This window comes from Etheostoma cragini, chromosome 11 (genome assembly GCF_013103735.1).
Source record: "Etheostoma cragini isolate CJK2018 chromosome 11, CSU_Ecrag_1.0, whole genome shotgun sequence".
NCBI classification, from domain to species: Eukaryota; Metazoa; Chordata; class Actinopteri; order Perciformes; family Percidae; genus Etheostoma; species Etheostoma cragini.
Window position 1 is genome coordinate 2,200,550 of NC_048417.1, and position 11,148 is coordinate 2,211,697.

At 44.6% G+C, this 11,148-nt stretch overlaps 1 protein-coding gene across 3 annotated transcripts in view; it reads right to left on the reverse strand.

Annotated features, from left to right (window-relative positions):
• Positions 1–10,976, reverse strand: part of mcm3ap (minichromosome maintenance complex component 3 associated protein) — a 16,689-nt gene extending 5,713 nt beyond the window's left edge. Inside the window, exons 1-18 of one of the 3 annotated variants that reach the window (XM_034885650.1) lie at positions 10,839–10,976; positions 8,962–10,642; positions 8,369–8,616; positions 7,798–7,879; positions 7,497–7,644; positions 6,875–7,065; positions 6,652–6,791; positions 6,095–6,292; positions 5,349–5,617; positions 4,613–4,775; positions 4,192–4,349; positions 3,468–3,691; positions 2,826–3,079; positions 2,040–2,140; positions 1,734–1,865; positions 1,116–1,229; positions 791–943; positions 393–590 (exon numbers count right to left, since the gene is read on the reverse strand). In XM_034885650.1, coding sequence (XP_034741541.1) covers positions 393–590; positions 791–943; positions 1,116–1,229; positions 1,734–1,865; positions 2,040–2,140; positions 2,826–3,079; positions 3,468–3,691; positions 4,192–4,349; positions 4,613–4,775; positions 5,349–5,617; positions 6,095–6,292; positions 6,652–6,791; positions 6,875–7,065; positions 7,497–7,644; positions 7,798–7,879; positions 8,369–8,616; positions 8,962–10,486 — 4,298 coding nt within the window. In that variant the 5' untranslated portion in view covers positions 10,487–10,642; positions 10,839–10,976. The other 2 variants (XM_034885651.1, XM_034885649.1) reach the window with 2 other exon arrangements.
• Between the last annotated feature and the right edge of the window lie 172 nt (positions 10,977–11,148).

Consider the following 11,148-nt stretch of genomic DNA (forward strand, 5'->3'; position numbering starts at 1 on the left):
ACACTATGACCCCCCCAGACCTCTCAGGTCATCTGGGACAGGTCTGCTTTCTGTCCCCAGAGTCAGAACTAAACAGGGGGGGCAGCGTTCAGTTTCTATGCGCCTCATATCTGGAACAAACTCCCAGAAACCTGCAGAACCGCTGCTACTCTCAGTTCTTTTAAATTAAGGCTGAAGACCTTTCTTTTTGATGTTGCCTTTCTCTAAATGGTTATTATGCTCAATTTCTTGTACGGCACTGTAACTTCTATCCTTGTATTTTATCTGTTTTTAAACAGATTTCGTGTAAACCCTTTGAATTGCCATGTTGCTGAAATGTGCTATACAAATAAAGCTGCCTTGCAGGTATGAAAAACTGCAAAAACACGCATGGAAAATGACAATGAACATACCTGGTGCTGGAGAGGGCCAGCGTGCCGGCGTTTCCCAGGTTGACCAATCCCCGGGCCAGCTCTGCCATGCAGGGCTGTGCAGGGGCACTGGGAGCCAGCGCCTTCAGTTTGAATCGAGGGTCCACGCAACAAGGAGCTGCAGGGAAACCTCTCATCTGTCTCTTCAGCTGCCGACGCACCGCCACCACATCACGCCACCTGGTTGTACACGAGGGGAGAAAAAGAAGAAATGGATAATACATTGTAAAAGGGTGTTTACAAGCTACATTTAGCCAGAGTTTGAATGGCATACTGGTGTGTCAGATTAATTTCAGCAAGGCAAAGTCAATCTTGAGTCCAATCGCAGAGATTAGAGTTACATGACGTCTGGTTTAACTATTTTTCAAATCGTTTCTTACCTTTTGATGAATTTGTGGATGCGTTGCAGCTCAGCTTCAAGAATTTCTTCAACCAACAGAGCAATGTCTGCATTCAAAGTCTCCTCCACTAGACTGGTACAGACCTGCTCCGTGCATTTAGCTACGCAGTTTGCTTTCTCATTCACTGCATGTCTGAAAAGAGTAAACTTAGTGAAACTCATTTGTGAAAATAAGCGTGCCACTTTTAGACATTAAACTTAATGATACTCCTTTAGTTAACCTTATAATCATTTTAAATACTTTTGTTAATTATGCAACTTCTCATCAGACCACTTTGGAAAATGGTTGAGTTTTAAAGCCTTACTGGATCTCAGAGGTTGCTGTCTCATTGATGGTCTCGCTTAAAACTTCATACATGAGCTCTGTGCAGAGAGAGAAGCTGTAATGAACCAGGAAGGCCTCTTGCTCCTGCCTCCGCCTGCCACCGACAAACATGGAAAAGGAAATGGGGATGAGCGGTGGCAATTACAGCTACTCTGATGATACAAGATACACCGATAATGATGACATGTTGAAATGATTGATGTTGAAGAGAAAAGGAACAGAAGTTGCTTCTCTTGGGTGTTTGCGCCTTGGATTTTTGTGTTATTTAAATGTATTATATATAACTCATTTACACACTCTGATATGATGCTGTGAAATGAAATCTGCACACATAGGGAACTTTTTTTTGTGTTAAATAAAATAATTATGCAGCCCGACTCTGGATGTCACAACATGCGTATAATCCTTTAACAGTTGGTATGTCTGCTTTAATGGATGGATACAACTTTTGTAACCTTTGCATAAAATTAAACTTCTGACAAATATAATTTTATGTCCTTTGTTTTGGGTCTGGGTTGAGGATGCTGTCCCCTTTCTTAACCAGGTGCAGTGATAAAACAGTGTGCTACAATCAACAAGATGTTATCAGTAGACCAACCTGGCTTCTTCAAGCTTGCGTTTCTCCTCAGCGATGCGCTCCTGCTCCAGCTTGATCTCGGTGGAGGACATCTCCTGCAGCATCTGTCCCAGCACCTCGCTCACCAGAGACTCTGCCTGGACACTGCTCTCCCTGCAGAACCAAAAGCAACAGAACAGCAAGACAGTCATCTTATTAAAAACCATAGAGGGAGGTCGGAGCTCTACGGTCTTTACACACCGTACTCTGAATGAATGATAAGTAGAACATGTGATTTGAATGTAAGATGCACAAGAAAAGTCGGATGGATAAATCACTTGAACTTACGCAAGAGCTGTGGAGGCATAGCTTGCACCAGCGTCTGCTATCTCCCTCACTGCTACTTCCAACACCTCCTCAATCACACAGTCCAGTTCAGCCATGACGTCCTGCAGGAGGGGAGAAAAACAGCAGAGCCACCGTCATGCACACACAAAACACTAAAAGGACAGCTAGTTCAGGGTATCTTTAATGAGCTGTAATTAGTACAGGCCCAGCCGTTTTTACTTGTTGGTTTGTTTTTGGATTATATTTAAATATTGTGACTAATTGCATTTGGTCTATGAAAGGGGGGGGCAGTAGCTCAGTCAGTAGGGAGTTGGGTCGGAAACCAGAGGGTTGGTAGCTGGAGAGATGCCAGTTCACCAGTTCAACTTCTCGGGTTGCCTTTCCATGGGCAGCCCCCCCCCACTCCGACATCTACAATGTACAATACCTCACTGTAAAAACAATCCATTACTAGTAAAAGCCCTGCATTCAAGTCAGCAAATTTCTTTAGGAATGCTGCTATTTGTATTATGTACTAATATGTCAAATGTTTGGATAATATGACATATTCATTTGTGGAAGCAGCACAGAAAAATGTACTGCAGTAAAATGCAACACTTTCCTTTGGAATGCACAGCATACATATTAAATACTCAAGTTGAAGTACCTCATGTATCTAGTAAATGTTTTCTACATTACCAGATGTACAAGACACCATCAGTAAGGACTACAAGGGTCAGAGCAGAGGTTCTGTTACTGCATGGCAGTGGATGCGTAATAACCACGCACTGGAAAACTCTCGCCCACCTCATTGCTGTACGCCGGTCGAGGTTTGGGGGGAGGTGATGGCGGTTTGACAGGCGGGGGTTGAAATATGGGCTGGAACCGCTGCTGGGCGCCTGCTGGGCGCGCCATGATGGGACAGGGTCCACTGGGCTCTCCCGTCTCGTCTTGAACGGATGGAGGCAACTTGAACGTAGCGGGCATGTCTGGAACGGCCTGCGACTGCAACGCAACGCTGGGTGGTGCCTTCACCTCCACCGTGGCACCGACTCCTGAGACAGTTAAGAAACATGTCAGCAGTCAATGAGTCCAAGTCTTTACATTGCTATGCACAGTAGATGCGAAAAGATCACCTAATTATTTAGAAATTATTTTAAGATGATGCAGGCTCTGTCGATACAAAATGTTTAATTCCTCACAAAAATAAATTCCAGTAGCGGTAAAATGTAGCATTGGATGGATCAGATACGTATTGTAGAGTGGGAAACTTCAAGATCTGAAAATAATAAAAACCTATTTCCCACCTCTGCATATAAACAGTGCTGTTAAGGGTAGTTAAAATGAGACAATGCACCATCTATTGCTATCCTTAGCAAATGAGAGAACTGTAAATCAAGAAATAGAAGCTATTTTCCAGGGATACGATCAGGGGAAAAGAGCAAATACCTTTATATTGGCTTGGAGTGGGCTCAGCCAGAAGGCCTTCTCCACGGAACCGGTTCTGGGTGTCGAAGCTGCAGACCGGGGTGTGCTGCAGAGCGCTGGGGAGGGGGCCGCCCTGCACCACCTGTCCAATCAACACCGGTTTCTTTGCGAGGATGACGTCAGACTTCTTCTGTCTGAGAGGCAGCTCTGCCTCCTGATAGGTCGCCCGACTCAGGTCTACCATACTGTGAACAATATTAATTTATTATATTAATGTACATTTTTGGAAGCTATAATATTTGTTTGCTAGCAGGCAGACACGCACACACTGTGTATATATATACATACATACATACATACATGTACACACATACATACACACACACAATAGACCGACAGACAGACACAGACACAGAGACACATACACAAAAACACATACACACAAACAAACATTTACAGACAAAATAAAATGCAAATTAATATTTTTAATGATTTTTGTTTTTAGATTCCGTCTCTCACAGTTGAAGTGTACCTATGTTAAAAATTACAGACCTCTACATGCTTTCTAAGTAGAAAAACCTGCAAAATCAAATCAAAAACTTGTTCTCCCCACTGTGTGTATATATCATTTATTATGTACGAATGTGTGTAACTTTAGTTCAGATCATAGGATTCTCTGGGATCGGTATAGAATTCTATTTTTTATTATCAAATTTAGCCACTCAAACTTTTAAAAGACACTCACCCATCGTTGACAGTCAGGCCGTACTGCTGGATGAAGTCAATTCCTTCGTCAGTGTTGCGGAACATTAACATGCGAACTATGTCCTCAACTGGAAACGCAGTCGACCGTAGACTCACCGTGTGAGCCAAGTTCAAGACCTTCAAGGCCTTAGCTCGGACCTGTATGCACACACAAATTTGAAAGAACATAAATATGATGAAACATGCATTAAATGGCACTATACTGTATATAAAAGAGCAGTCCCCCTTTTATTAACTCATGTATTTCCTTTTATTCAATGGGTAGTGGTAGTTCTGTTATGTGAAAACAGGAAAAGGACACTGGCTATTGCCTGGATTCTCCTCATGCTTTATTGGGAAGGTTCACAGGCGAGTTCAGCTTTCTAAGCCTAATTCATTAATAAAAGAAAACCATCTCTGACCTGATTGAAGTATCTGTGTAGGAGGCAACTGGCGAGGTAGGAGGCACCTTTCACCAGCTTGAAGAAGCGCACAAAGTTGTTGCTGTCGACTGCAGTGAACGCGTGCACGGCGAACTTCACCTCGGGGGAATTGCGCACCTCCTCGCGGAATTGCTGCACTTCACTGTGTGGACATGAAGGGTGAGGAAATACTTCTTTACAGCACAGAGCGAGGGCCAAAATGCAGTGAAAGCATACAAACATGCTTAAAAATAAAGTGAAGTCACAGCTGAAGATTTGAGAAATTTAAGTAATTTCAATGTGGAAATTTCTTGACAAAGACAGAAACAAAAACAGCTGCTTTGAACATCATTCAATAACATTTCAAACAACATATTTCATGATTTGTGTTAGGAGTGGGGTAAAGAAACTGATACAGCATACTATCGAGGTATTTTCTCTTGCAAAACAAGAACGCCAAGTATTTTGCGGGACCTAATTTAAAGATGGAAAAAGGTAATAAATTGCAATCTATACTGTATATATATATATATATATATATATATATATATATAGACACACACACACACACACACACACACACACACACACACACACACACACATATGTATATCACAGAATATTGCAATGTGTTTAACCTCGCCATCATATTGTATTGTGAGGTAAGTATGGTGATAATGTTGGGGCCTCTGGGGATCCCCACCCCTGATTTGTAGGCGTGTTTAAATGGACTCACCGCAGGGTGTCGCCGTCATTGAGCTTCAGCAGCACGCTGTACTGGCGGAACTCGGCCTCCAGGGGGCAGAAGACCTGACGCGTGGCCAGGTCCTGGTACATCTCTTTGAGACTCTGCAGGCACTTTGTCATGTTCTCGTTGTTGATCTTGGCGTCGAAAGCTGACATGTGCTCCTCGCAGAGGTGGTGGGCGCAGTGTATGTGGAAGCGTGTGCACTTCTCAATCAGCGACACCGTGTATGGGCAGCACAGGTGCTGCTGGATAATGTCCTGTGGGGAGTAAGTGTAAAAGATTGTTTTGGCCCGTTACTAAACAACTACTACATGTTTGTTTAATTTAACCGCAATTCATTGCTGACATGCTGACATTTTTTGGTCTTAAACCAACACTAAAGAACTTTTCCCGCTTCAATCACCCTACAGGTTGGAAGCGGAGTTGTCCATTACCGCTGTCGTAGTGTCTCACTCAAACTACAGATCCGCTACCACTTGGCAAACTTGCATATGGACAATGGACAATTCCGCTTCCAACCTGTAGGGGGACCGAAGCGGGAAAGGGAAAGGTTCATTAGGTTCTTTAGTGTTGCTTTAAGAGGCTCTGACACACCAACCCGACTGCCGGCCCTCGGCAGAAAGGCGGTCACACTGACCGGTCTCCCCGATTGGTTGAAAAAGGCCTCGGAAAACACGAAAGCAACGCCGACTTAAGTGTACATTCTGTGCGTGACATTTGAAGCAGACCCTTACCTTGCGAATGCCGCGGGTCCTGTTCCAGACAAAGTCATACCAGTCCCGGTAGTTGTCATCGCCCTGGTCCATGATCTGAGTCACCAGATAGTCCATGGTCATGCTGAGCACAGGCAGGGGGCGCAACTCGTGGGGCAGGGGCTCTTCCTGGTCGGCCGATGAGCGGCTGTACTCCTTGATGGCTGCAGAGTGGTCCACCTAGTCAGAGGGAAAGGAGGTTTTTATTTTTGTCCCTGCTGTCTTCAAAGTACCTGCAAGCTCCTGCTGAAATACCACTTCTCATCCTTTAAGCTACAATATATATTCATTCCATCAATGTATTAACATGCAGATGGACAAAAAACAACATTTTTGGTTATACTTTACTTTGCATTCCTATGTGGAATGGGAGTATAGCAAGTGATCTGCATTGCAAAAGCTTACAGATTAAATAAAAAAAGTGTATGAAAGAAAGCAAAAAAAAGAATACCACATAGTATGTAACATCTCACAGTGCTGCATCAGCTATATTCTTCAGTCTGAATGAATGAATGAAACATAAGCATTAAGGATGTTACCATCTCCGTATCTGGGAGGATCTCGAATACGCTCAGCTGTTTCCGGGTTTCCCTCATGTACCTCTCCTTCTCCGGACACATGTCAGGACACGTCCCCACAAACACCTTCGACAGGTCCAGGTCCGTCCTCTTGGGCCGACCTGTGCGGACACATTGAGAATGTCTCTCATGTTTTTTGCCACATTAAATGGCTTCAGCAGACTGGTGTGAGAGGTGGCTTCACCTTGACGCAGGATGTTGTCTCTCTGCTCCAGGAGGCGGTACTTGTCCTCGGCGGTCTCAGCCACCTGGCCAATGAGGCAGAGAAGGGAGGAGGAGACCGGGCACTCAGAGCTCTGGGCCTCTGTGCTGCTCTCTCTCTGGGCTTCAGAGTCAAACTGCAGAGACTTGGCTGATGACTTCTTCGCCGGAGAACTGACAAAAAAAAAATGCATGTAAGACAGTCACAGCACTGCAGTAATGTGTAGACCTAAACACCTGAGGTCTACTCAAACTGCTCATCTTAATCAGGGCTGAAAACATTACCGTTTACCGCAGCTTTTTCACAAATTTGATCAATTATTATAATTCTTAATCATTCATTCTTGTCCTTAAATGTACTTCTGCTGGCTCAATTTTATGATTTTAATGTCTATTTTTTTTTACAGATTTTAATGTCTATTTTAATCAGGTTTCAAAATTGTAACTAGTTTTCTCTTTTTGTAATTGTCTCTTGAATGTACTCCCATTGCTGATGTTTACAATGTGTTTCTATGCTTCTTTTAATCACTTTGAGTTGCCTTGTGTATGAATTGCGCTACACAAATAACCGTGCCATGCCTTTCATATACAGGTGCAGATGGTACCTGCGACTGAAGGCCAACGTGCTGGGGACTGCAGAACTTCTGTGTGTGGTTGTTCTGAGTGGCGAGGAAGCAGCCTTAGACTCTGTGTCCTCCTGACTGTTCCCCTCCTCCTTTGCTGCGGCAGGTCCGCTCCCTTTGTCCCCGGGACCTAATACACAAAAGGAAATATAGTGACTCATTGAAAGGAATTAAAGGGAATATGAAAGAAACTGATCAGGACTCTTTAGATGCGTAAAAAGGTCTTGATTTATTGTATGATGATTGTATTCAATTAAATTTGATAGTAATATATTGCATTTACTCTGCTTCTTTCTCTGCCACAGGAGAGTGAGTTCGTGTCTGTGCAGGAGTTTGCCTTTCTTCTTTGCCTTCGCTGCTGATGCCTGTAAGTCAAGTGAGGGAAAGCAAAAGAAAATAAGAATAAAATACAGCAAAGTATATAAGAAGAATCTAATTAATGATTTAGAAAAAAGTTCATTAACAAATAAACACATCATCAGCTTTGGCCTGTCTCACAGAGCAGGATCAGGGGGTTAGCTAGCTTAATTTTTGGGGTCATCTGTAGTGGTAAACCAAAATCTGTTGAAATGGGAAGGGATGCCTAAGACTAAACCATCAAGCAGTAAAACAATAATAATAATAATAATAATAATAATAATAAAAAAAGGAAAAAAGAAGTCCAACAACTAGCTGTACAAATCAGTGCTCCAGTCTGGCCGTGTAAAACAGGAAATAGCAGGTAAACGTTTGCTGAAAAACTAAGATAGTCGAGGACCAGAGTGGGAGAACAGTTATCAAAGCCAGGAAACTCTAAATAGCTACAGCATAGGTGAACGTGCTTTAATGGGATAAGTAGCGTAGAGTTCACTCACATGATCATCAAAGTGTACTATGGCCATGTTCTTGCCACCCCGGCAGAAGACTCTACGGACTTTGCCGAAGCGACTGAAGTGCTTCTCGATCACGTCCTTCCTGTTGTAGGCTGGAGGCACGTTCATGGCCCGGATGCCGGTGCAGTCGGTGGGCGACACGCCACTCAGGCTCTCCGAGCTCTCCCTGCGTACGCCACACCTCACAGGGGTCGTGATGCCGAGGTTTGAGTCGGGTGATTTTGCGGAGTCTAGAGAGGGTTGATGGGTAACAGGCAGACAACAGGATGAGTATATTCTAATAAGGCAATCCACTCTTTTATTTAGTTTAAGATATGTGCTTGAATTTCAGCAGGATGAACGGTTCTGTCTGGGTTTTGTGATTTTCAAATAAATCCTACGATTTCTTTACAAATGTGGAGGACTTGCAACTACCTTTATTTAAAATGAAACTGGTTGATAAAAAGTACATTAGACAATTTATTCTGGCATGCAAGAGTAATTTAAGATTTTTTTCTAGTGCAGATTTAAAAAATACATAAAAACTTGACACAAAATACAGGCAATACACAGTATGTATGATTTGTACGTCTCACCTGACTCTTCAGCTTTTTCAAGCACATCCCTGGTCAGAGCTTGCACTGTGGGGGGTGTGGTTGTAGGTAGGTCGTCACCCTGGGCTTGGATGTCTTCCCTCTCTGTCTCCTCCCACTTCGGCACTTGTTGCTGAGTCTCCTTCGTGGCCTCTCGCTTCACTGGGTTAGAGCCATCTCTACGAATACCACTTAATGCCCTACCGAATAAGCCTACTGGTGGGCCTCGGGACCTCATTAGGGGCCTCTTTGAAGGGTTTCTTGGTGAATCTGTATCGGCTGGAACATCCTCCTCTGTCTCTCCTGCAAAATGCTTCTCTGAGCTAGTGCTGGCGACTGTTGGATCCTCCTTGCGCTTGGTGCCTTTGCTAAGTCGCGAAAATATATTTGAGTCTCCTAGGCCCTCAAGGTTGCTCCCTTTCTCCTCTGTACTAGTCTCTGCTTTAGCTTTGGTGTCAACGAAAACTGAGGGCTGACCAAAGCTGGTTCCTCCAAAAAGGGGTTTTGCCTGGGGCTGGAGGGCTTTGGCTGAAAAGCTAAAAGACGACGGTGTGGTGGGCTGGGTGGTTGGTGCCTTAGGGCTGGAGCTGGAGGGTGCAGCTGGCTGAGAAAAGGTGAACTGCAGCGTGTTGGAAGAAGTGCTCCTATTGCCGGTTGTTAGTGGATTGTCCTGAGCAGAGATCGAAGGAGCTGCAGCTGGCTGTGAGAAGCTGAAGCCCAGCTGGTCAGACTGAGCCCCAGTAGGCAGAGAAAACCCAGTGGTGCTGCTGCTGCTGCCCATGGTGCTGGAGCTTGTCTGGGACCCACTGCTGCCAAAAGGTGAGCTGGACATTGCAGCAGTTTGAGGGTTAGCAGGCTCAGGGCTAGCACTGAAGATGGGTTTGAACGTTGCCTCATTGGCCGGCTTGAAATTGTATTTGGGAGCTCCGAAGCATCTGCTCTGGGTCGCGCTCTGAGCTGTACCAAATACACTTGTGGTGACACTGGTAGATGACGGCTGTCCGAATACAGATTGTCCAAAACCCAGTGGCTGAGGTTGCCCTATGGCAGTGCTAGAGCCTGAATCCATCTGGGTGTTTGGGAACCCAGGGGGCTGTTGGCCAAACCCTGGTGCCTGCCCAAAGGCAGACGTCTGCCCAAATGAGGTCATCTGGCCAAAGACTGAACCCTGGTTCGATCCACTAGTCTGTCCAAAAGCTGGTGCAGTGCTATTACCAAAGCCCGAGTTACTCATTCCTACTGATGTCTGTCCAAATGCTGGTGCTTGGCTTATTGTTGCCAGCGAGGGGGGCTGTGCTGACGACTGTCCAAAGGCAGGGGTCTGTCCGAAGATGGTGTTTCCATGAGGCGAAGGCTGATTTAACACAGATGGTTGTCCAAACGCCGATGGTTGAAAGAAACCCATAGTTTGGGTCTGATTGCTAGAATTCTGCTGTCCAAGGGACTGGAACAAACCAGTCTTCAAAGTGTTGCTTGGGGCTTGGAAAGCTCCACCTTGTGGACTGCCGAACGGATTGGATGGATTCATGGCGCAAATATTAGCCGAGGTTTAGCTAGTATCCTTGGTTATTAGTTAAAATAAATGTTTCTCATCCAGGCATTTAAGCGGCATACATCTGAAACACTGTTCCCGTCTTTCAAGCTTGTCGATGTACCACAATACCACGTAAAAGTCCACGGAACACTATGAAGACACGAAGGATTAAAAGTAAATAACGTTTAGCCGTTAGCATAAGCTAACACCACAAACATTGTTTACGTTAGCTTAGCTAGCTAAGTTTGTTCCATTGCCCTTAAAAGTCGTGATATTGACACAACAAAAAGTCTTGTGGGAACACAGAAAAATGAAGCAACTTTGGATAAGAAAAAAAAATCCTCACCTTTCACAGTTTGTGTTTGCTATGTTGATTTCTTTTGGTTCCGTTCACATATTTTACCTTCACATCCGGTTCCGGTCCGACGATCTTTTAGGTCCCCGTCGTGGATGTTCCCGCTGCTGCCGACGTTGTGACCGATTCATTGGTCGAATAGGTTTTCAACAAGCGAGGAACCATCTTCCGTAAACAATAGATTGTTTAATGTCTCTCAACTATGTTGTTACCTAGCGACGTAACCCAGAGGAAGCGTATATAATCAGTTTCGGGGACCTAACGGTACATGTTGCTGCTGCCGCCGGGACGTGTCACCTTG